General features: G+C 37.6%; 1 protein-coding gene across 4 annotated transcripts in view; it reads left to right on the top strand.

Moving 5' to 3' along the window:
- Positions 1-6446: 6446 nt before the first annotated feature.
- The window catches only part of picalmb (phosphatidylinositol binding clathrin assembly protein b), a 36034-nt gene continuing 15617 nt past the window's right edge, over positions 6447-26863 (top strand). For 2 of the 4 annotated variants that reach the window (XM_041803237.1, XM_041803227.1), the window contains exons 1-9: positions 6447-7290; positions 19010-19152; positions 19298-19373; positions 20491-20593; positions 21130-21223; positions 21387-21498; positions 21602-21708; positions 25269-25310; positions 26385-26470. In XM_041803237.1, coding sequence (XP_041659171.1) covers positions 7161-7290; positions 19010-19152; positions 19298-19373; positions 20491-20593; positions 21130-21223; positions 21387-21498; positions 21602-21708; positions 25269-25310; positions 26385-26470 — 893 coding nt within the window. In that variant the 5' untranslated portion in view covers positions 6447-7160. The remainder of the gene's footprint in view (positions 7291-19009; positions 19153-19297; positions 19374-20490; positions 20594-21129; positions 21224-21386; positions 21499-21601; positions 21709-25268; positions 25311-26384; positions 26471-26863) is intronic. The other 2 variants (XM_041803246.1, XM_041803255.1) reach the window with 2 other exon arrangements.

Raw genomic sequence — 26863 nt, 5'->3', positions numbered from 1 at the left:
AGATAGATTACACATGCACTCACCTGGGCTATGACATCCAATAATATAAATGGAATGATGCAGATTTCTCACTTCATGCAGCAACAAAAAGATGAAAATTAGCACCTCTCCCCAAACTTTTATAAAACTAAAGATCCCGGATAAGACTTTTGATGCATCATATTGTCAAGTTGATGCAAAAAAGTTAATCGACAGCACATGCAACAGCTTTTTTGGCAGGTTGGAGTTTAAATTCATAACTAAAAATCAAACATGAGGATGATTTGCATATTTGTGCTTAAAATTCATTATGGAATTTAACAAATTATCCACATTAGAACTGAGTCGATTACTCATATAAAAGATGTAGTAAAACAATATGGGCTTTAATCAATCTTGAAGAAAGCAGCAGGGTGCACTTCATGTTTGGATGCAACTGTGTCACTGCACTGCCCCCTTGTGTTCAATGTAGCACATAGCAGCTTCAGAGGTCAACATGGGTGGAAAGTTCATTTACTTCAAATAACACCTAAATACAGTGATCAAGGACACCTTTTACTCTTTATAATAATTTATTGTATTAAAATACTTGGAAATTCAAATTTTAAGCCCTAGAATATCATTGGTGGACATTCCCACACCTTTTTTTTAAACTTTTGTCACCTTATATGGATGCTTCTTAATATTATGGTGAAAAACAAGGCCAATGAAGAGACTATTTAGGGTTCTTTGTCTGTTTATGTAAAAAAATAAAAAAAATCATAAAGCATATACATATTAAAATGCTGATAATGTAAAATAACCACATATGGAGTCTAATGCATATTTACTTTCACATTAAAAAGTTATTGAAGTACAAAATATTCATTCTAAAACATAAGGTGAGGTTACCTTTAGATTCTGACCTCTCTGAGAAGCAATTCCTGACTAGCTTCAGAATACTGTTGAAGTAATGGTGGTACCACCAGTTTTATCTTATAGTTACAGTAGGACACCTATAAAAATCACAAATATTGAATAACTAAGTGGATTTTAGAAGTGGGAGACTCACAATAAAAATAAGAATTGATTTATGCCATTCAAGTTTAATACAACTGTTATACTGTCGCAAAATTGACTAAAGTCACATATATTTCACTATTTATACCATTTTCTTTCACATCCCTCCATTTTTCATGCTGAAATTGAGGTAATTGCCAGAAATCCTATGCAAACAAAACCTATCATGGCATTTAGCACTACCATTGGCCTTTATGATATGATGGTAAGATATAAGAGTTTCATCAACTTATCATGTTTAGTTATGATGTCAGGGCCGTTTGTTCGGGAATAAAAGGGACGTAAAACCTCATTTTTCGAGTTCTGGAAACAGGAAGTTTAATTGCCACTGCAAGTCATTCTGGTTCTAGAGTATCACAGAGAGTTGGGTGGAGGAGTCCATGAAGGAAGTCTACCAAGATGAGATTTATGTATCCATCCATTCATTTTCTTTACCCCTAACCCTGCTCAGGGTTGCAGGGTGCTAGAGCCAATCCCAGTTAGGGGAGAATCAGGGTACACCCTGGACTGGTTACCAGTCAATCACAGGGCTGACATACAGAGACAGACAACGAGGCACGCTCACACCAGCATACCAGGAGAGAACCCAAATATGCACAGGCTCTATGTTTAGATGAGTTTTATTTGTGTTTGGATGTATTTAGATGCTGCCTGTTGTACAGTAATACCTGCTGGGGTACCTGCTGGTTTCTGGTAGGTTGTTGTTTTTGATATGAGACACATTTGCACCATGAGTGAAGTTATCCAATGAGTTTAAGTTGCTGACCTTAAAAGCTCTTAAAGGATGCAAGGAGTAAATTGTTAATTAGTATGAATTACCTCGCTAAGGCTGACTCTCTACAGCTTTTTCATATTTTAAAATGCTTAACACTTTCAAAAGTGTTGTTCAACTATGTATATGCAGTGTGGACCAATATGCACACTTTTAAAGTGTTAAATTTAACCCTATATGAGTTTAATTAACACTGTCAGTTTTGCTATCAGAGAGGTGGGACTTTACCTGAACAACCTGTTGTTATTGCCAATAAGAAAAGATCATATTTTACTGTAAATATGCATAGCTACTCAGTATTTAAAGTATGCTTTACATTTTTCTATTTTACTTGAGGAGATTTATAGACCACTACTTTTAGTTGTACTTAAGTCCATTTTAACTAGAAAAACTGTACTTTTACTTGAGTGCAATGGTCTGGTACTTTTCCCACCTCTGCATGATGGTGAGAACTCTGAACCTGGATAGTTTAATTTAATTCGAGTCCAGTTAGCCCAGATAGGCTTTGCGTATGGCTGCTGGCTACTTATGACACAATATTAAAATAATAAAAAACAAACAAACTTGAAACTACATTACTTTAAATGACACTTTTACTTTGTAGGCAAAATTAATTGTACAATTTGGTAAGTGGAACAGGAATGTTTACACCAGCATGGTTTTTATGTAGTTTCTCTTGCAAGCTCTACCAACATACAGAAATATAATAATAATAGTAATAATAATAATAATAATAATAATAATAATAATAATAATAATAAAAATGTAATTTTTCGAATGTAGAAAAGTATATATCCAGCTGTTTTGACTGAAAGGAATAACCTTAAACCATTGTTGTAACAAAACAAAGCACTTGATATCTATCAGATTGCAACACAGTAAGACTGTCTGTGTTTTTAATAGACTAATGTGCATTATAAATTCAAATTGTACTGAACACTGGGTTTGTTTTTGTTAAAAGCCTGACTTCGTCTGTGCAGAATCACCAGGAGAGTTTTGAATGAGTTATTTCAAAGAGGAGATTTGGACACATTACAAGTTTCCACTGAACTGTTGAAGCTAATCTTCTGTAAGGATGAAGAACTGATATTGTATTATGTGAAAAGCTTTTCCTATAACTCTAAGCATTGAGAAACATTCCCAAGAACAACACAAGAACACAGCAAAATAATACGGTATAACAACAACAACAATAACAATAAACAAATTTTAGAGTCCCATAGATCAGCTAATTGGTGTACAACATGAAGTCTATAAATAGCTTGGACATTTCCTGTTGAAGACCCCTACTGAGGGATGCACAAGCACACTTACATTTCATTTACAGAACAAACACAGTTGCTTACTGTTAGAAAGATAATAGTTAGTTATAGCTTGTTTAATGTTAATAGCACATTTCATAACAGTTTTAAATAATACTAGTAATTATGATAAGGGTAGGGATGCAGTTAAAGTCCTGCATTCAAAGCTTTATTAATTTATAGTAAATAGAATATTAGGGTATATAATTAAAATACAGCTCAGCAATAAATAGAATTTCCTCTGCTGAATGGCTGACAAAGTAATAAACACATAATACATTAATATCAATAACATCTACAAGATACTCATATATTTGCAAAAAGAGCATATTAGAGTTTCTATTTAGCAGCTGAGCATGCCTAGAAGTCTGATCCTGAAAACTCCTCTGGTTGAAAGAGCCAAGAGAACTTAAATACACATCAAATTAATTGTGAAATTAGTTACTTTATAAAGCAGAGCCCACAATATAAAGTTTGAGGTTATAATCAATGAAAGTATTATGCACTTCAGTATATATCTAAAATGATCAGACTTGGGCTACATGTAAAAACTATGTTTTCATTACAGTTAAATATAACATTCATAATTTATAGGTACAACAGATGTTTTACGATGCTTTCTAGTCCTTTATGACTGATTGAACAGTTCATCTGAGAGACGGCTTAGCCTTAGGGTACTACTCCTGAGAGGACATCTGAGCAGCTTCTGAAAGGCACTGAACACATCTCATCTCTTTTAGGTCAGAGGAAATATCAGACTGTTTCTATCAGAGGTTTTTAATTTAAGTCTTTTTCTGTGATATAATATAAAAAAGTGAAAACATAAAATGATTTGTGCCAAAAATCATATCTCATTATTTTTTTTAGCTGAATAGTGATGTATGATACACACTATAAGGACAAAAGTATTTGACCACCTGACCATCATACCAGCAGGGACTGTAATGACGCTGTATTCAGTGGAGTTGTCCCCCTTTCTCAGCTGTGTATAACAGCCTCCACTTTTCTTGGAAGGATTTCCACAAGGTTTTGGAGTATTTCTGTGGGAATTTGTGTCCATTCATTCTGTAGAGCATTTAGTAGATCAGGCACTGATGCTGGACCAGAAGGCCTGACTTGCAATCTCAGTTCCAGTTTTTAGAGCTTGCTTTGTGCACTGGAGCCTTCCCCAAACTGCTGCCACAGAGTTGAAAGCACAGCATCTCTCCAAACTTCACAGTTGCCACAAAGCAGTCAGGCAGGTCATGTTTTACTGGACCCAGACCCTCCCATCTGACTGCCACAGAGAAGTGTGATTCATCACTCCACAGAACCTGTTTACACTGCTCCACAGTCCTGTGTTGATGTGCTTGACGCTTTACACTGGACTTGGTGATGTGAGGCTTGCATGCAGCTGCTCGGCCATGGAAACCCACTCCATGAAGCTCTGGCTGCAGAGTTGCTGTGCTTACATTAATGTCAGAGGAAATTAGAAACTCGCAGAGTCTTGGTGACTTTAACGCATCACACATCTTCTCTCTTCCACTTTCTAATAATATCACTTACACTGTGGCTGTGGTATATCCAGCAGGGATGAAATTTTACAAACTGTCTTATTGCAAGGTGGCATCTGTCCTAGTACCATGCTTAAAGTCACTGAGCTCTTCAAAACAATTTTGTGTCATTAATGTTTGCAAATAAAGACTGCATGGCGAGGTAATTGATTTTATACACCTGTGGTAATGGGTCTGATTGAAATATCTGAATTCAATGATTAACAGCTGTGGCCAAATACGTGTTTTTTTATTTTTTTTTACTTTTTCTACCTGTTTCAGACTCTTTAAACCCATTTTTGCCACTTTTTAACCCATATCACTACCTTGTGGGCCATTCCTGCCATTTTTGCCACTCTGAACCCTACCCACCACTTTTTCTGCCTGTTTTTGCCACTTTTGAACTTGTTTGCCACTTTTCAATCCCATTTTGCCTTTTTTTTCCCTGCTATGATGCCTCTGTTGACCAATTTTTGCACATATTGACCCATTTTCACATCTCCCTTCACCCAATTTTTAACCAAATTTCACTATTTGTTATCCCAAATTTTGGCACTTTTAACAATTTTTTTTTGCCATTTGTAACCCTCTACACCACTCTTACCTGCCTGTCACTTTTGGCCCATATATGCGACTTTCTGCCTATTTTTTGATTCTGTTTATCCATGTTTGCCCCTTCAAACACATTTTTGCCACTATTAACCCCTTTTGCCACTCCCTTTGCCCAGTTTTTTTTTTTCCAATTTCAACAGCCTTTCAACATTTATAATGCCCATTTTTGCCATTAGTAACTCCTTTTCACTACTCTTTCAGACAGTTTTTGCCAATTATAGCCACATTTCACAGTTTCAATGTCCATTTTTGCCACTTTAAACCCATTTTTGCCATTTGAAACATACTTTGACCACTTTTTCCACCTGTTCTTGCCACTTTTGACCCATCTGTTTGTACATTTTGCCGCTTCAAACCCCTTTTTTAGACTCTTAACCCCTTTCCACCACTCCCTTAACCCTTTTTTACCAATTTCAACCACATTTCATCCAATTTTGGCACATTTAGCTAATTTTTGCCATTCATATCCCCTATTTGCACTCTCCCTGACTGTTTTAGCCACTTATGCCCAATTTATTGAGTTTCATTTATCTTTGCCTCTGCCACTTTTAAACCACTTTGGCTACTTTTAGAATCCAAGTTCAACAACTTTCCCCATTTTGGCCACTTTTAACCCATACTGATTATGTTTTAAGTAAAGGGATTTTCATTTTTAAGAATGCTTTATACTTTGGCTTAAATAAATACAAATATTCTGCTTTGGTTAGTTATTTTTAAGGTAAAAAAAAAATTATCACAACTTAACTGTATAATGGACCATTATTAAGCTGACCAGTTTGGCTGGGCCCAAGAAAGCCCCTTCATTTATGGACAGCCTTGAGTACAAGACATCTGAGTTTAGAATAAAGGAGTTATACAGGAATGTGCAAATATTCACTATTGATGAAAGGATAGACTGAGTATTATCTGCAGTATTAATAGACCAAAGGAAGGGTTTTACAGAAACAATAGAGAGGATGTTTAGAATAAGTTGCAGCAGTTTGACTTTGGTGGGGATCATGTAGATTATATTATTTGGGAGGACTTAATATCTCTTTAAGGTTACTTATTACAGCATTAGTACATTATTTTAGAACAATATGAGCTTAAATGTGGCCATTAGTACAGTTAAAATCACTTTAAAAAATCCATATTGTGTTTCATTGCATTACCCAGTCAGGCCTGTTGCAGCCTGCCCACTTCACTGTGTCCACTCCTCAATCAATGCAGGCTCCATGCTCTCATCCAGGCCTCTGACTCCCTCTGACTGAGCGTTTGTTCATTGTTTTCCCCCTCAGCTGGACTGCAGTCGGTGGGTGTACACCTGCACCACAGCGGGCCTCGGAGCGGCTTGAGATCTGATTCAGGGTCTGCCGGGCGAACAGAGAGCATTACAGGGCCCGCCATTTCCCCTCCTCAGTGGTCTCCTTTTCGTTCATAGCGCTTTAACGCCGAGCAGCGGCGGCAGCGGCAGGAGGAGGAAGAGGAGGAGGAGGAGGAGCGGTGAGGCGAGCGGCGGCGGCGGAGGCAGGCAGGCAGGCAGGCAGGGATCCGGTGTGCTACATCGGGATGAGAGCGAGACAGAGACCCGGGTTGGATGAGTCAGCGAGCGGACCCTGCAAACCGTGAGACCTGAAACCAACAAGAGTAGAGACCGGGAGCCGAACGGCGCCACAAACAAGAAACAACCTAACAATTTTTGATTGTTGTCAGATTCCGCTTCTCTTTATTCCGCCCTCCCCTGGTCCGTGTCTGCCATAGCCAGGTTTTGATTTTATATCCTCCAAGCCGGGGGACAGAAAGGGGGGGCCCAGCCGGCAAAGGTTGCGGAGGAGGTGGAGGTTTTATTATTTTATTATTTTAAAGCTGAACACAGACTAAGCTCTACATTTTTAACGCCTTTTGTGTCGAGAGAGTGAAGCGAAGATGTCGGGCCAGAGCATTACGGACCGGATCACCGCAGCCCAGCACAGTGTAACGGGATCCGCTGTGTCGAAAACAGTATGCAAGGCCACCACACACGAAGTCATGGGTCCGAAAAAGAAACATTTGGACTGTGAGTATGTTTTTCACCCCAGCTGTGTTGAAGTTAAATCACCGCAGGCTCTAACGCCGCTTAGATTGGCTGAGTTATGGCGATGGATGAGCTACCAGGCCTCAAAGCCTCAGGATAGGCTAAATGCTACTGCTGTATATGTCAGGGGAGATTACATTGTTATAACATCGAGGACAGGCCTTGTTTACATACTCCTGAACACTATAAGGGGGTCTCAAAACTAAACCAGCATGTGTTGAGCGTTTGAAATACATTTCTGATCGATTTTTGCTCATGAGTTAGTGTTTAACTAGCTTGTCTAGCTGTCTGGTTTTGGCTAAACCCGCTCCCTTGTCTCCATATTTCTCATTTTCGCTCATTCTTTTAAAGTTGAATTTCTCACCCATGGAAACACATGTCACAGTTCTAGTTATCCTGCTTTATTTTCTTACAGGAAATAGCTAAATTTGGAAGTGCTAGCTGGTTGCTCCCCTTCATTTAAAGGGCCTGAGTTTAAGCTAACATTTACAGGAATGCTCTGCAGTTTAATTACATTTCCTTTGCCAAACAGCCCCCATTTTAGTGCACCTGCAGCAGCAGCAGGACAGGTGTCTGTGTCAGCTGAGGCTTCATACTGGGGTAATGTGACACCTGCTGTTTGTCATGGAGGGGTCGTGATTCCATACACACAAAGAGGAGACACTGTAAGGACAAAAATCACAGCCTGAGGTTAAAGTTTCTGTGGTGGAACAAAGGAAGTAGTTGCCCTGCTTCTCTGGGTTTGTCTCGATACCAGATACCACAGTAGAAGTCCTTGGCACCCAATTTTAGTACATATGTGTTCTTACTTCCCCAAAACTCCTGGACATTGCCTCAATTGCATAAACACACAGACAAGGTTTCATTACTGCAATTTAACCATGCTTTATGTCTCTGACTTCAAAGTAGGGTTCCTGCAGATCTTTGAAAAGTCTTAGAGGCCTTACATTTTAGATGGCACTTTGACAAAGATGTGCCCTTATCAAATATTGCCCACTTAAAAAATTTTAAAAACACAGAGGCACTAGAGGCACTGAATGTGCCAGAAAACGTCAAATTTGGGTGTTTATGACTAACAAAATTATTTCATCTTGAGCCAAAGTAATTTGCACAAGACACCCCTCAGATCAAGGCAAAATCTTGAGGCACACCATATTCATACCCATGCAAAAATCGCCTTTCTACTGTGGGGGACAGTAGCTTAAGTTTATGGACTGCTGAAGTAATAACGTAAAGTTGTACTAAGCTGTATGACATTCCTCAGCTTTTATCAATCACTGCCCTATATCACTGAAAAGTAAACTAAATCAGAACATTCTGCCCTGGTTCCATGTACCGGGAAATTCTTATCTGCCTTTCTTTTTGATCATTTGCAAAAAATTTCTCAGGTCTAAAATAAGTCTTAAATTAACAGTGTAGGAACCCTGTGAACGTACGACTATAGATCTGTAGTTTACGTAACGCTTGGTTACTTTTAAACACTGGTGGACATTAAAATACTTGGATTGTTTTATAATGCCTGGTATCAAATAATGTTGACAACCTTATTTGTCATTGTACACAATTTTTAAATGATTAGGCTATTTGCTACCAGAGAAAACCAAAATCAGACATTATTGAAACATGTTTGGAAAGTGGCAACAATAGCATTCATAGTCAGCCAATACTAGGTATTGAAAAATCACTCCTACTGACTTAACTACACAAACAGATTGAAATGTAGAGCGTGCTCTCTTTGTAATCTCATGGCAGCTTTTGTAAAATAAATAAATAAATACAAATAATGATAACAGTTCTTTTGAGCTTTGGTTCTTGGGATACCATCAGACCTGAACACAATTTGATCTTTTTTATCTGGTATCAAAAAACATTTGACAACTTTACTACTTCCTTATTGAGGATATGAAAACACACTGACATTTGTGGCCTGACGTCTGCGTAACAGCTGCAGTCTTGGTGTGAGCATTAGTCTGATGCACTCACAGTCAGAGGAGTCATGTCTGTCTGTACATGGAGATGCAGCAGTACATTTTCTGCATATCGATCTACACATCCAAATGCATAATGGCATCTATGAAAGTGTTTCTATGAGCGCTCTGTATCATGATAAGAGTTCAGCAACAGTCCAGGAAAAGGGTGTATGCTGTAACTTTAGACTTTAGACTCTAACAACCAGTGTAGAGGAATTTCTGCTGAGAAATCAGATTTCTCTCCTGACTGTGTTGGGTACTTCTGTGGTGTTTTTTGGCTGCTTGTAGAAGTTGCAGGTTCCCCACCTGTTGTGCTGCTTGTGTGATTCCCCTGAGGTGAGATGAGTACAAGCTGGCAGAGTGACACTCTTGCTGGCTCAACCCAGCCACTGACGTGGCTCCGTATGCACTTTACAGACAGTGTATATAATTATCTTAGATAATTGCACGTTGTCCTCCTGCTTCATGTTGAAACATAAAAGACGACGGCTGTCAGGATGATCCAGACAGAGCAGGAAGATTATTTTATAGGTTAAATTGACTATTCATGTCAGCTTAATGTTGGTCTTGTCACCTGTTAAAATTTTAAGAAATTCCTTTTGATAGCACATAGTTTATGGGCATATTTAAAGTCAGCATTGAGCTTCTTTAAAGGTTTGACTATAGAAATAAGACCATAATGAGAATTATTCACCAAATAAAGGGGGAAATGGGAATAAATAAGGGGGGTAGTGTGTAATCATTATCGCTTAAATGATAACCTACATGATTATTTCAGTGGTGAACAGAATATATATTTTAATGGCTACATCTAAGAATAAAAATGTTCTCTTTATTAAGTTATTTAACAAAAGGAACTAAACTTTTACATATTTTTGTTCAGGGATTTTAAAAAACCTCTTTGAATATAACAGACCCAGGGCAACAGCTGGGTCATTGTTCAGTTAACTATAGACAGATTTTCTGAACCATTTATTAGTTCTCATTGGTAAAACTGCCTAAAAATATCTAAATCTATAGAGCTCTAGATCTATGGAGCTATTGTTGTCACAAAACTAATTTATTTGCAATTGCGTACTCAGATCTGTATACAAATCTGCTAATGCATAGATAGATTTGTAAATGTGCCCGCAGATCCTGATCTCAGTACATGCATTTGCAGATGTGTGCAGATCAGTTTATGCATTTGCAAATAGTTTTGCAACGATAATTGCCTCACTTCACAAACACTCATCTGACCCCCTTCTTAAGAATAACAGCATGCCACAGCAGCTGCACGAAACACTGGCAAACATCTCGTAGCTCAACACAGGGCAGTACAGTGCAGCATAATGTTTAGCCTACAAGAAAAGTCATCCGTTAAGTAGCTCGTAGCACGGATGACTTTTCTTGTAGGCTCGTGCACAGACACACCAGGGAGTCACGGAGAGAGCGAGGTGTGTCTATGCACGAGGCCCACAGCTGTGACTTCAGGCTTACCTTGAAGGCCTACTCTCCCCTCGAAGGCTTCAAACTCGAGTCCGACAGACTTGAGATTTTTCGAAGTCCCGTGGTCTAAACGATGTTACATTTGTGTATCAATTAGGTTAATAATTCTTCCCGCAGATACTGTAGTACCTTTGGTTGCTTAACGAGACAAAACTTGTCTGCATTAATGTAGCGGTCTGATATGAGGCAGACGAACAGCGAGGATAGAGAGAGATGAGGAGAGAACCGTTACAGTCAGGAGTAAAACACAATGCAGCGTCAAACTGCATGGACTGTTACAGACTGTGAGAGTAAAGAAAAGTTTAGGTAACAGGTTTACTTTAAACCAGTTAACATTAATGTTACCTTCTTATTAAGTCACTATCACTGTGTTTGAGAGAACAGAAGGATTTCTTCATTTACGTTATAAACATCAGTTTGGAGCCAGTGTGATTATACACATGAATAGGGTTGGGTATTGCTAAGAATCTCACGATTCAATTCGATTTCGATTCTTTAGGTTGCGATTCAATTCGATATCAATTCAGTATTGATTTAAATGCTTTGATGTTGATTCAGTAAGAAGTAGAAATACACAAATGACCTGTTGACAGTTTTTAATAATTATTTTCACGCCCATGTGAACATATGCGGTAGGTCACCTCACATTTTTTAGCAATAAAACATCCTAAAATATAGATTTGCATAGTAATAACTTATTTGTGCATAAGGAGTACAAAATTAAAATACATGCCAGTTCTGTATAAACACTGAAAAAGTAAAGCGCATGTAAACTTTCATAATATTTCTTTCCTCTTGGAAATTGTGATAAACCTCACATAACATGGTTATGGTTGGTTGTTGTTTGGTCGAGTGCGGCCTCTGTCCATACAACGTGAATCACACGCACAGTGACCCCCACTGGCCAGGAGGTGAATCGATTCAGAGGATTTGCTGAATCGATATTGAATTGACGGGGGAAATATTGCGATGCATCGGTTAATCGATATTTTTACCCAACCCTACACGTGAATGTGTCTTAAAATGTTGAAAATATCTGACTGTTTCACTGGTTATAATTATTTTATATCAGGGTTATCTAAACTGTGGCTCCTGGGCCAACTGTGGCCGTTAATCAATAAATTTAAGGTTATTTCTATTTAATTTGTGAAAAATTTTATTCATTTACAAAAACAGGACACTCCTTCTTGTGGTAAAAATAGTATAAAGGTAAAAACTGAATTCCAGAAAATTAAAACGGAAAAAACAGAATTTGGCAAAAAATAAAACCGATTTCATAGGGCCCTACAATAGCTCCATAACCATCTAAAACCTAAGGATTTTTGCAGATTGGCTCCTTACTTAATTCAGACATAAACCCCTTTGTATCATTTAATATGATAACAAAGCATGGTACCAGAATACAAAAACATCTGTAAGCCACCTTTGTTAGAGAAGCTTGAACACATTTTTCATAAAACACAAACCGTATGAGAATGTGCTCTAAAATAAACTCAAAGCACATTTTTTTTAAATCACTTATGTTGAATAAAGTGCTGAATAAAGAAGAGACATTAACTTGAAATAAAAGAGGATCCATACATACAATAAAACAAAATAGATTAAAGTGAGGGAAGACAATGAGAGAATCAAATAACAATTATGAGTAAAGATAAAAACATAAAATATAATGATAAAAGACTATCTGTAATGGAAGGGACGGAATTAGATTTGAAGGAAATCGATAAGAAAAGGGTTTTTTAGCAGTGGCATTAAAATGTCAACAGACTGGCCACTTCTTATATGGATGAAAAGATTGCTCCCTAACTTGGGGGCTGCTACTGCAAAGGCTCGAATCCTTTGTTTTTTGAGTTTTGATCTTGGGACCGCCAAGAGCAGCAGGTTAGTTGACCTGAGTGGTCAAGCTGGGGTGTGGGAGTGTAGGAGATCAACGAGGTACACTGTTGCTAAACTAGGGCTGAACGTTTTGGGAAAATCGTGCGATTTAGGTTTTTTTTCACCCCAATATTGTGATTGAAATTTAATATGCAATTATTTTGGGAGTTTCTCATCTTATGTATTTCTCAACAAGCAATCGATTATTCTATAACAAACACAATATTTGGTAGATTCAATTAAGGCAGAACAATTTTAAAAATATCCAATTCATTTTTTTTGACTCACTGCAAATTCAATATGAATTGTTTTGAAGGGAATGATGATTTTATGTCTGTATCATTTTGGACAAACATTTAAAAAAACAAGGAAAGTAGGAGTTTTTGCAAATTTTCCTAGAAAAATGGACACTTGAATGTTTGCATGATGTGTAGAGCATCATGCAAACATTCTCTGCCTCAAAAACTACATTAAATCGGTATTCTGAAACACATTTCAGGTTAAAGAAATATTGCACCTTCTGCTAATTGAAAATATCAGCAGGCCATACCCAGCCCTATGCTAAACCTGTAAAATAAAAAGAAAAATAAATCCTAAATTTTACAGGAAGACAATGAAGCGATGCTAAGATAGGAGTTATATTGGCATGCATCATTTTTCTAGAGAGGAGACTAGTGGCAGCCTTTTTTACAGTTAGCAGAAACTCACAGATATTAAATCTAAATAAAAATCTAAAAAAATGTTTCTTATTATAAAGACACTACGAGCTTTTACGAGTCTTTTTCTGCTCTGTTCTCTTTAAGAAAGATTTTAAAGAGAAATTCCAGGTATACTTTCATCATCCTCTGAACTCCTGCTTGTTCATTATTAGGCTATATATTTTGGTGTGTATCACACTAGTTGATCAGAGAAGTATAGGGAAAATCTCCGAAAAGGACCATAGAGTAAATAGATTATTTACCTGGACCACCATTGCTTTTGATTCTTTAATATTTTTTGTAGTCAGTGATTTTTTTTTAAAATGGTATTGAGTTTAAACATGTAAATCTATACATGGATTATTTAAATATTGTAATTGTTGTTTAGGTTTCATTTGTCAGACTTAAAGACAAAAACACCATGAATCTCTGGTTATGTATACGTTAGATGTTGGTAAATTATTAAAAAAATACTTTTCAAAGTATTTAAACAATATTGAAAGATGTATCTGATTTAAACAAGTGTGACTTGTTAAGAGTCCCATCATATAGTTGAATAAATCAGAGATTTTTTTCCACTAGAGGTGAAGTTAAACACCCTTTATCATCATCATGCCGCATCATGACTGCTACATGAATAGAACTGTGTCCCATAAATTAATCCCATCTGAAATCATTGCTGTCAAACACTCTGTATGTTAAATGGACTGATTGTAACATGACAGTTCTGTCAGTGTCTCCTCCACCATATTCCTCCCCCTCCTCCCCCTCCTCCTCCTCCTCGTCTCTTCTCCTCCTCGTCTTCTCTGGACAGTTCATCCACCCATCCTAACTGCTGCTGCTTCTCTGGAAGGTTATCCTGTCCTACTTCTCGTCCCCCGCCTTTAGAAAAGTCAAATATAGGACAGAAAGGGAGGCCCAGTTCCCTGTCAGTCTGATCACCACTGTGAACGGCAGGTCTCTTTCACTGACATCACTGAACCACACATGGATGAGCATATGAGCAGAGGAAGTGGGACATCTTAATGCCCCACACTTTGTGTTGGTTTGTCAAAGGATGTTTTGTGTCATTAGCAATTAAAATGAACAAACCCTGTTTACACTTCAGCTGCAAAGATCTCTGATTGCAAAGTGATGAAATACTTTTTAATGGTAATTTTATGCAGAAAAATATCCCTGTTTAAGATAATCTTTCCCCATTTAACTTGACATTTGTATCACTTATGTATTACTTTAGTATTAGGCTACAAAGAACCATATTTTTGTAATTTTCCATCATAGTATGATTTGTCAGAAAAAAGGGAAAATTGACTGCTTATAGCTTGCACTGGCAGAGCCACAGCTTTTGGGCCTTACCCAGAGAAGGAAAAAGGTTTAAAAAGTCTTCCTGTGACAACTTATTGTGCTTTAGCAAAAAGTTCACAGTTTACAGAAGCCGTACATCTGTGTAGCTCTTTCAGAACCATCTGTTTTTGCACCGTTGTCAGCTGAGATAAAGTAGCTGATTGCTTAACCTGCCATTGTGAAGTTGTCAGACACAGTCTGCGAGTCGCACTACCTACCTCTTCTGGTCACTTGTCTTTAATTGAGGAGTCTTTCAATCAGTCTATCAAACCAGCACCACCAGCTTTATTCGCTTATCGCTATACTCCTGTTTTCTTGAATGCACAACTGTGAGGGAGAAAAGATTGTAAAAAAGTACTACAAACCCCAGCCAGCCTGGTCTGTTAGCTGTAAAGCATCTGCTTGCATTATACAATAAATGGAGCGAATTTCAATCATGACGGGTTACTTCTAGTGTGTGAGGATGCAGGATTCGCTTGTGGTCATGACAGCGTGTGTAGAAGAACGTTATACTGTTATAATTGAAATGATATGTTGGTTACAGCCAACTTTTTGGATTAAAGAAGGAAGTAGAAGTATGTCTTAAACACTAGAATTTATGGTAGTTAACACTTCATTATATCCTTTTATTTGTCGAAAGAATAAGATGCATAATCTGGGTTTCTTAAAACATTTAAATCACAGCTGAAGAAAATATAAATTACAGACTTATCAAAAAAAAAATGAAAGGAAATAGCCTTTTTTCATGAAAGTAAATACTCTTTGTAATGGTAAAAACACAGCTTCAAAGATAGACTTGTAAGGTTTAATCAAAAATGTTTGGCTTTTTTACTACATTACAACAAGTTATAACCCCAGTTCCAAAACTGTTGGGGTGCTGTGTAAAATATTTTCAACATATCAGCTGTTGAAACTGAGACATTTTATCATTAAAGATAATAGCTCATTTTGAATTCAATGACAGCAACACATCTCGATAAAGAAGGGACCAGGGTGTAAAAGGCTGAAAAACTACTAACCACTAATAATAAAACTGCTGGGGAAGCATCTTGTAGCTTATTATGTTAATTGGCAACAGGTCAGAAACATGACAGGGTATAAAAGGAGCATTTCAGAGAGACAGAGTCTCAGATGGGCAAAGGTTCACTAATCTGCAAAACACCATCTAAAAATTCTGGAAAAATGTGCCTTAACGTAAAATTGTATAGACTTCAAATATCCTGCCATTAAAAGATTCAGGGAATCTTAAGAACAAGGGACAAGGCGCAGGACACTGTTGGATGCTTGTGATCTTCAGGCCCTCAGATAGCACTGCAGTAAAAACAGGCATGATTCTGTACTAGAAATCACTGCATGGGCTCAGGAATACTTCCAGAAATCCCTCTGTCATCACAGTTCACTGTGTAATCCATATTTAAACATGATCCAGAAACACTGCCGTCTTCTCTGGGCTGAAGCTCATTTAAAATGGACTGAGAAAAAATGGAAAACTGTTCTGTGATCAGATAAATGAAAATTTGAGACTCTTTTTGGAAACCCGGGCCTGCAGACTAAAGATTAGAGAGACCATCCAGCTGGATATCAAGGCATGGATCAAAAGCCTTCCTCTCCGATGGTGTGTGGTTGCATTAGTGCCTATGGTGTGGGCAGCTTACACATCTGAAAGGCACTATTAATGCTGAAAAGTAAATAGAGGTTTACCTTACTTTTTTGGAGATGTGTTGCTGCCATCAAATTCAAAATGAGCTCATATTTTTCATTAAATAGTAAAATGTCTCAGTTTCAGCATCTGATATGTTGTTTATGTTCTGCTGTGAACTAAACTTTGGTTTATGGAATTTGCAAAAAATAGCATTCTGTTTTTATTTACATTTTGCGCAGCATCCCAACTTTTTTTGAAATTGGGGTTGTACTTAAACAATCTAAATATTAGCTTGATAACTTTTAATCAACATTTCTTCTTAAACTGGACCTCATAAGTTGGAAAGTATAAACCTTTCGGAGCTTCATACTGAAATAACTCGTCCTCTTTAGCTTTTACATTTCCCTTCTTATTAAAACAATGATCTGAAATACTAATTAGAAAATGCATTGTGTTAAAGTTCTTTGTTGTTGCTAACATGCTTTTTCTCAAATCAAACTGCACAAACGTATGTGACCTGCAATGGAGGACAAAGGCATGAGTCACGTCTTAAACTATTTTTGGCTCTGACTTCTATAAATTATTTTGAGCCTTTGTGGTCACTGTTTCATAGTAGGCAGCAGGTGTTTGTACGCTCACTAGCTCTACATGACGCCCGTGTGACATCTAATGCATAATAAATAAGAGCATCAATGAAGCAATGTGTATTAAAGGATTAAAACTGCCAGCTGAATGAAGTTTAAAGTATTTACTAGAGAAGCATTGGACATGCTGTGATTGATACTGGCATACATATACATAAAAACAGAATATTGCTTTGTTCTGACATGTATTTTTATTTAAGAGTGTTTGCTGTCACTGTTTATGTTTGGTGCAACATTTGTTTAAAGATACGGGGATGACGTAATGCAGGAGTAAAATAAATTAACTATGTTTAATTAAAAATGAATCAAAGTTGATTCCTGGTGCTTTAAAGCACGGGTTCCAAAACTTATCAGCCCCTGGCCCCTAAGATAATACTGCAGGAGACCAGGGACCCCCAACTTCCTATTCATCCCATTGGAAAACATCTGTGATACAGAATAGGTCATGTTGAAGAGCTCAGTGACTTCAAGTGTCATACTGTTAGGATGCCACCTTTGCGATAAGACAGTTTGTGAAATTTCACCCCATCTGGAAATTCCACAGTTAGCAGTAAGTGATATTAAAAAGTGGAAGAGTTTAGGAACAACAGCAACTCAGCCACATAAAATCACAAAGTGGGGTCAACGATTTCTGAGGCGCATGGTGGGTAAAAGTCACCAACACTCAGCTGATTCCATAGCTGAAGAGTTCAGAGTCGTGTTCAGTTCAGTGGTGTAAGCACAGCGACACTGGACTGTGGAGCAGGTCAAAGTTGAAACGTTCATACACTGCATTGTGCCAACTGTGAAGTTTTGGTGGAGTAGGGTTCATGGTATGGGGCTGTTTTCAGGGTTTTGAACTGGCCCCTTATTTCCAGTGAAGGACAATCATAATGCTTCAACATGCCGATACATTTTGGAAAATGCTATGCTTCCAACTTTGTGGCAACAGTTGTGCTTCAGTGCACAAAGAAAAGACATGATTTGATGAGTTTGGTGTGGAAGAACTTGACTGGCCTGCACAGATCCCTAAACTCAACCCCATCAAGCCCCTCTGGGATGGAAATTGTGAGCTGGGTCTCCTCATCCATCGTCAGTGCCTAAATACTCTACAGATATATGTAGAGATTAAGTGTACAATGAGGAGAATTTTAAATCTCTAAAAACATGTTAAAAAAAATCACAGTTGTCTCATGATTGAGATGTCTGCTAATGTAAGTGGTCCTCCCAAAGCACTAAGATGTGGTTACCCTTTAACACCTGAGTTTCTGGACTCTTTTCTTATTTTAACCATAAAAGGCCCAGAAAATGCGCTTTTGCCCATTTTTTCCACAATACTTAGAACTTTTAATATATGGCAGTTATTTACATTTTACTGCATGTTGGGACTTCCGGTTTGTAGATGAGACTGTAGACAGCTAAAACGAGGAGCTCCCAGCCGAATAAGTTTAAAAAATGGAGAAAACCCTTATAATCATAACTCGACAACAGAAAAATAATTAAAATGGATAAAACACATTTTACTGCATGTTAAGAGTGTTTTAACAGTTTAAAATGAAAAACACAAAAAACGGGGGAACTTTATGCTAGAATCTTAGTGAGAAAAAGGGAAATTACAGTAATAACCACATACTGGCTGGGAAGCACAGTTTCTCAGCTTTCAGAAACTGTTTGAATTTTTCCAATACCACAAACAGTCATGCAATTATGGTCATGCAAAGTGTGCTTCAACAGCGCATTGTCAGCGACGCGCTAAGTATAAAAGGGTTAAATGTTCAGATCTGCCTTAATAGACTATCATTAGTGTAACTCTATGAGTTGATGCAAAATACAATATAGGTATAGGTCACTCTTGTAAGACCCTCTTTTTTACCATGTTGAAATGATTAGATTAAGGTCGTGATTTCACTGTGACACACTGAAACAGCCTGGCCCAGGCAAAAGTTTGTCTAATTGGATGTAGCTTAACAATGATTGCTATATCTGGTTGTTAGATGTAAATTCACTTGTTAATGCTGATCTACTGAACCTCACAACATCCCGAATTCCTTCTCTTCTCAGATTTGATCCACTGCACCAACGAGATGAACGTCAACATTCCCCAACTGGCCGACTCGCTGTTTGAGCGGACGACCAACACCAGCTGGGTGGTCGTGTTTAAGTCTCTTATCACCACACACCACCTCATGGTCTACGGCAACGAGGTAAGACAGCTCAACAGATACATATGTTTGTTACCTCCTTAAAAGTCATGATTAGCTCGGTGTGTCTGAGAATTTACAGAAGGTTATGAAAGTATGAATTTGTTATTAATTACAAACGGGATGTTGTGTTTTTCCTCTCCTGCAGCGTTTTGTCCAGTACCTGGCTTCAAGGAATACACTTTTCAACCTCAGTAATTTTTTGGACAAAAGCGGGTTACAAGGTGACGTTCTTTAGTGTGCTTTGTTCCAGCTCCATTTCAAGAACAAAACTTTCATCCCCAGATGGTGTAAAACAAAAAAAATTACACTTAGAGTGTTCGTATAAAAAATGGCAGCACACATGAATAACAATAAAAATAATATACATTACCATTTTTCCAACTTTCTTTGCATTAAATTTTGATCAGGATCAGACCTTAACATATCAAATATGACTACATTTCTGTGGAATTTTATACTTTCTGAGTGCATAACACTGATTTCTGTCTGGAAAAAAAAAGTTTAATACATTTATTACATGCAAATGGGTATTATCATGCCTTGAATATGTCAATAATGAGCAATGAATTTTAAACAGTGAAAACGTACTACACATAAAGAAATCACAATTTGTTACATTAATTTTTCAATCAAGATCCAACCAGATCATTAATATCAAATATAGATTTTTTCTTAGGAAATTAACCCTTTCACTGCCAGTTTAAGTACAAAACCCCCTGAATTTTTTTTTATGTAAAAATACAAAATAATGATTTTTTTTTATATAGCACATGCAAATTAGATTTCCTTTAAAGATGATTATCACAGCCTTGAATATGTTTATGACGACTTTGATTTTTATGCATCATTTATTTTTCAATTTTAAGATTTTAATAAATTGTTAAAATAATGCACGAAAAACAGCACGCAATCTTACCTCAAGCTAATTATGAGGAAATAGTTGACATTTGGTGACAAACAGGAAAATCTGCATATTTGAAGCAATGACTCCAGAATCAAAGCCTATTATCATAAAATGCAGGGTTTTTACTGCAGTGGCTTGGGGGACAAAAGTTTAGGTTTTAATGAGTTTCAATGGGACTTTATGGTCACAAACACCCTGAGTGTATACAAAAGTCTACAGAGCTTCTTGTTACAGGTTCTGTTTTGAATTTTAAAACTCAATTGAAAGGTTGCACTCCCCCTTAATCTATATTGTTAGCATTAACACAGTAAAATCAAAAGGCAAGAAAAAATGAACAAAAATGCCGTAAAAAGGCCTCAACACTCTCTATGGGTTTAAAGAAAATCATTTCCATTTGAAGAAATAAATTAACTACTGGCTGTTTTACCCTCCAGGTTATGACATGTCCACGTTTATCAGGAGGTACAGTCGGTATCTGAACGAGAAAGCTGTTTCATACAGACAAGTCGCCTTCGACTTCACGAAAGTTAAGCGCGGGTAAGAATTTATACTGATTTTATTTTATTTTACAATATCAAAACAATGAAAATCCTTTTTTCTTCCTTTACATATTTATGTAAAACTAATTTGCTCAGTGTTGAGAAGATTTTTTTGTACATTTGCCATTTATTTAAACTGAATAATAACATATTTGTGAACTGTGACTTTAAACAATAATTTGATTGACAGGAAATAAATCAGTATCAGTTTATATATGATAATATAATTATTTCAGCTTTAGTTTGAATTTAATATCTGCTGGTTTTAGATTTAAAAAGTGAGGTATTGATGCTCTTTTTTGCCATAAACACTTGTTAGCAGAATTTCTCTGGTTTTGGATTTTAGATTAGACAATCTGACTTTGCAGTGTTGTGTTAATAATTGTTTTGTCTCAGCCTTACAATCAGGAACAGTCAGGGGTCAGTTTCTGTGTTTCAGTAGCTTCACTGCCTCACTCATCCATCTTTCCATCCTTCTGTCTCCCCTCCATCCTCCCTCTCTCCATCTTCCTTCCCCCCCATGTGTCCACACAGCGTGGACGGCGTAATGAGAACCATGAATACAGAGAAGCTGCTGAAGACGATCCCCATCATTCAGAACCAGATGGACGCCCTCCTCGATTTCAATGTGAGTTTGAGGTGAAGCCTCCTGCAGCCGGAGTCATACAAAGCTGCGCGTCTTGAAGTAAACAGATAGCACTAAGGCTGTCTGATGCATTGTCTTTGCTCACATGTACACAGGCGTTGTTTTTCTACGTCACTGTAAGACAAATGTGATTGCTTTCTCTCAGGTCAATGCCAACGAGCTGACTAATGGAGTCATCAATGCAGCCTTCATGCTCCTCTTCAAAGACTCCATCAGGCTGTTTGCTGCTTATAATGAAGGCATTATCAACCTGCTCGGTAAGACCTTCACAAACCACTTTCACTTTTTAACCTCTGCATTCTTCTCGGTAAATTTTCTTTTGGTATTTCCTCATTCCAACTTATTTTTATCACCAAACAGAGAAATACTTTGACATGAAGAAGACCCAGTGTAAAGAAGGCTTGGACATTTATAAGAAGTTTCTCACCAGAATGACTCGGATATCAGAGTTCCTCAAAGTAGCAGAGGTATGTTGCACTTTATGTTTGCCTCACAGTGAGAGTCTTAGGGCATTTTCATGCCAGACACACAATTGCTTTCCCCCTTGTTGTTCTGTATTCGAGCATGCTTTGTCATTTACACAGTCCAATACAGTAGTGAGTAGTTAGGCATACTCAGGTCCAGGTTCCAGTCACTAATATCAAACCACTTGTAAGTGCTAACATGCGCTTTTTTATTCCCTTCCTTTTTTTGCAGCAGAGTTTGAATTAAAAAAAACAACATAATTTTTTGAACAGTATGCCTTTTATAGAGAAAAATCTGTATTTATTTGGACCTTCCTTTGGACTTTGCACGCCATTAACTCTTTTAGGGAGACTGAAATTTTTTTTTTAGAAGTAATTTAGACACTTGCTTCTTAACTGGTTGGTAAGCTTCAATGAGGTCAAAGGAACTACCTGAGAGCTACCAGAGCTCAGAGACAGGATTGTTGCAAGGCACAGATCTGGGGAAAGCTACAAAACATTCGGATTCACTGAAGGTTCCCAAGAAACCTGTTGACTCCATAATTCTTAAATGGAATAAATTTTGGCACAATCAGAACTCTTCTACAGGGTTTTTCCTGCATATTAAATTAAGAGGCGGCCGCCTCCAGCAAATTTCGTGCCGCCACCAGCTATCAAAGCTCTGACGTCATGAAAAACTGTATTTTCTGACAAGCATTACAGCAGGTGGATGATATTTTTAACTGAAATTATGGTATTACGCCAATTGGGCAGCACTGGGCCCAGGAGTTGCTTCCAAAACTGCCAAAGAAGAAACAAAAGAACCGCGAGTTTCCTAAACTTCCTAGATTGTCTTTGGATCAACACAGCGCGGATGAACACTGCGCCAGACACACTGAGGAGAGCGCAGAGGAATGCTGCGTTCGGTCTGTGTCAGCTAAAGACACACAAAAAAGAGGAGACTTTTAGCTTTAAGGATAAACACAGGGCTTTATCATCTCTGCATTTCTCCGTCCACTTAATGCTGTAGAATAGGCGTATGACAGCGCGCTGTCCTTATGCATGCGCTTCCGCTGTTTCTGTCTGTCACGTGTGTGGGCTGGTTAGCATGCGTTTATACATCGTTAATGTCCTTTAACTTAAATGATTAAGCCACAGTGTGTCATTACTAAGACTGAGCGTCAATCAGACGTATCACTGAACAGGAAATATGGATCAGTTAGCAGATTTAAAACATGATCAAAACTCGTTGCGCGCACGAACCCGTCTAATAAGGCAGAGAGGAGGTCAGGTAAACGATGTGAAGCAACAGCTGAACTGACCGGTCACTGATTGCATGTTTTTGTTAGATATTTTATATTTCCTCCAGGCAGAAGCTGCAGTTAACTTCTCAGTTCCACTGATTTTGTTTATCAAAAATATAAGCAGAGAGAAATAAACAAAATGATGATGCTTGTGAACTTAACCCAGAAATCACATTACATTTTACTTATATTATTTATAGGTGTTATTATTTATGTTTATATATAGATGTTTATATATTTAGATAATTTATTATAATAGATAGTTAATAAAAAATATAATAACAAACTTAAACACAATACCAGCATTATTAAGGGAATAAGGGTAAAATGAAATAAAGGGTGTGACAGACAATTTTCTGGTGGAAATTAGTTTCAGTTAAAATCAGAGATGATTATGCAGGTCACATGACCTCTTTAAGTGAACAATGAGTCAGTTATTATGGACTTTAAATTAAACTTTTATTGAAGAAAGACTAAAAAAGCTTTTTGATGTTAATAACAGCTTTTTAGGCACAACACTTGTATCATTAAAAGCTTTATCAGGTCAGACCAGGAAATCGTTTAAAATTAAAGCACATACTTATGAAAAGAAAAACATTTTCAGTAGATTTAGCCTCTTAATTCCACTCTCAAAGTTTACTAAATCAATGTAATTACCTTTAAAATGTACAAAATTTTCTCCCAGGGGAGCATGCCTCTGGACCTCCCTAGAAAGGTTGGGGTACGCATGATCAGAACGGTACCACCACTGCCTCAATATGAGCCAGGAAAAACTCTGCTTCTAAGACCTGGTCGCACAATGAAACTAAGTAGTCGTGGATAAGGGCTTCAGTAAGAGAGGTGACCAAGAACCTGATGGTTCAGCTCTGACTGAGCTCCAGAGATCCAAAAGTTTTTTGATGGGCTTTTATTTTGAAGTACACATCTCCATGTATTTGTTCCTTGGCTCTTTTGTTCCATCTCAAGTAAAAACTGCCTCATTTTTTTATTAAAATCATTTGGTTAGGATTGAAAAATTTAAGAAACTTGGTTTATGATTTGCCATTAACAAGTTGGTGGGTCCTGATGCTAGACTAGTTTGGTTAGGTTAGGTTACATTTAGGCTGTCTTTTATTTCCCCCTCTGTCCAGGTGATCCCAACTACCTTTATAATATTAAAATCTGGACTCTGTGGGGGGCAAGTTCATAGTGTAGTTTCCATCCAAATATATGGCAAATGTTGCATGAAATTTTAGACATTTGGCAAAAGAAGGCTTTTTTTCTCAAAACATTTTTGGGGGCTTTTTTTTTTTTTTTTGCTTTTATTAGTGAGATAAAAAAGTGCATAGAAAGGGAAACAGGGATGGGAGAGCAGGGAATGACATGCCGTGAAAGAGCCACAGAAGAAGAGGGATCAGCACTGTGATGCATTACGGTCAATAGCCTATATCTTGAAAGTTGGTGAAGAAAGATATAAAGTAAAGAAGGACTTCATCAGCAGGAGTGTTTTCAGAAAGCTTTTCTAAACCTATGTACTCTTGAGAGAGTATGAGTACTATCCCCGTGGTGCTTACTTGAGTGTGTTAATCCAGATGCATTGTTGTATATACCCAAAATGTGTTTCAACCACAAAAAGTCACATTTTCTAAACTAAACTATTTCACCTCTTCCAAATGTAAAACTTGGAATAATCTGAGATGTTTCAAATTTGCATTATTTCCATTGAGTTTTCTTGATGCACAGATTGAAAATGCACGTAAGAACTGTTGGATGGAAACCCCACTTGTGACTGTCAGTGTTGTATCGGCTGTTTTCCTCTCTGAATATGATTCCGCAGGGATCTGTGCAATGATGAAACAGAACCGATCCAAGTCAGGCTTTTTCCAGAAAGAGTGGAGTTATGAGTCAAAAACTGGCTGTTCTTTTCAGCTTTCTTGTTCCCAGTCATCACAGAATATCCCCAAGACACGGGAAAAAATGCAGCCCTGTACTGTCAGCATTTTCCTAACTACCTGGTGTTATACACAAGAGGATTACTGTCCAAATCTCAATATATGCTTATTTTTAGAGTAGGAAATCACACTAAATGCTTGCCTCTTTAGCCTATAGAAGCTGTTTTCCTAACATTTTTATGTTTTTTTAATACTGCATTAATATTTTCTGGCCATATTCTGTTAAAGAATCTAAAGGATATAAAAGCCTAAAACAACAACTCTAACCCAAGACTGTTTCCCAGCGCTGTATCCTGTTTAAATTCTGCTCCAACATGAGAGTAACTTGGTTTACACTCTTGCCTTACAGCAGGTGGGCATCGATCGAGGAGACATTCCAGACCTTTCTCAGGTAAGCACAGACTCTTTGAAAGAAATATTACAAATTAAACAGGTTTCCTCCCTTCCATAAGAAAGTTTTTCTTGCTTTCCTTCTTATTTCCAGCTTTAAATCTTCTCTTTTTGCATTAGCTCTGTCGTTGCCCAATAGCAGTATAAAACACTGAACAAAAAAAATCCCCCCTTTTAAATAAAACACTCTGCATGTTTTTGAGTGCATGTCTGCCAGAGGAGGTGCTTTTCTTCTCCTCTTTCTTGTCCTTCTTTTTCTTCTGCTGCTATTATCCTCTTCTTTTACTTCTTTCTACAGTAAATAAAGGTGTTTTAAAGTAATCATGGTATTTGCAACCCTCTTAGTTAAATTGCACTGTGACAGTTAAGACATCATGATTAAAAAATAAAGAGTGCATACTCTTGTGCCCGGCTGTGGGGCCAATCCTCTATAAATATTTTACCCCCCGAGAGCTGCGGCTAAAATGCATTCCCCCTTCTGACTGTCACCACCTTTATATTCTGTATTTTCCCCTTATCTTTCCACTTCAGTTCACAGTTTGTGTAAGTACTATCATTTCACTCTTCTTCTATGTCCGTGACTTGCTTCAGTGTTGTCTTTTTGCATGCTTCTGCTCTGACTCTGTCTCCTACATCGTGATGAAAAACAGTTGAAGGAAAAAACACTCGCTGTGGTAAATTCCTGTTCACTTTGGTCACGTTTATTTTGAGGTGTGAAACCAGTATAGCTCATCGACTGTGACATGGCTGCCCTGTTGTGCTTAGACACGGACGATTCAACAACACACAGGTTGTTGAAGGTGCCGTGGTGCAGTACGTCATCCCACACAGATGTTACTCTCATCCAAAGTAGCTTTTTGGCTGGAATGCAGTCATTGATCAGTGGTGGGTAACTAAACGACAAAAACAAAAACGCGAGGCAAAATCAAACCTCCTGATCAGCTTTGTTTAACTCTTAAGATGTGATGATTTCGAATCTTGGTTGCCCACCACTGTCCTTTTGGTCTTGATGTCCATATAGACTTCATTTTCTGTGAGTCAGGAACATGCTGACAGTGTTTTTCTGTCACCACAGGCTCCCAGCAGCCTTCTGGAAGCTCTGGAGCAGCACTTGGCCTCTTTAGAGGGCAAGAAGGTCAAAGACTCCACCGCAGCCAGCAGGTATGCTAATCCTCTCGCCACTCTCTGAATGAATCTCATCTTTTCCTTAAATCTCAGGGGCTCAGTGATGCAAAAGTGTATTAGATGTCTAAGAGCTTTAGCTGTGCTTCACCAGGTTTTTATCAAGCTTCATTTGTATGGTGGCTTATGAAATAAGCATGCACAAGTTCAGACCTAGAACTTGAGTCTTTAAAACACACTTGAAATTTAAGGATGGACAAAGAAATCAGCTCCTGTCTAAAGAACACACTTTAAAATGTAAGAAATGAGGATAAATAAATAAAAGTGTCCTGCCTAAAACTCCACAAACTTTCCCCAACTGTCAGCTGATAGAAATCTGTATTCACTCTGACATTATAGAGGTTTTTTGTTAAAAAAAAAAAAAAAAAAGTC

The sequence above is a fragment of the Cheilinus undulatus genome, linkage group 2, assembly GCF_018320785.1.
Source record: "Cheilinus undulatus linkage group 2, ASM1832078v1, whole genome shotgun sequence".
Lineage (NCBI taxonomy): Eukaryota > Metazoa > Chordata > Actinopteri > Labriformes > Labridae > Cheilinus > Cheilinus undulatus.
Note: the sequence above shows the minus strand (reverse complement) of the source record. Positions and strands in the feature narration are given on the sequence as shown.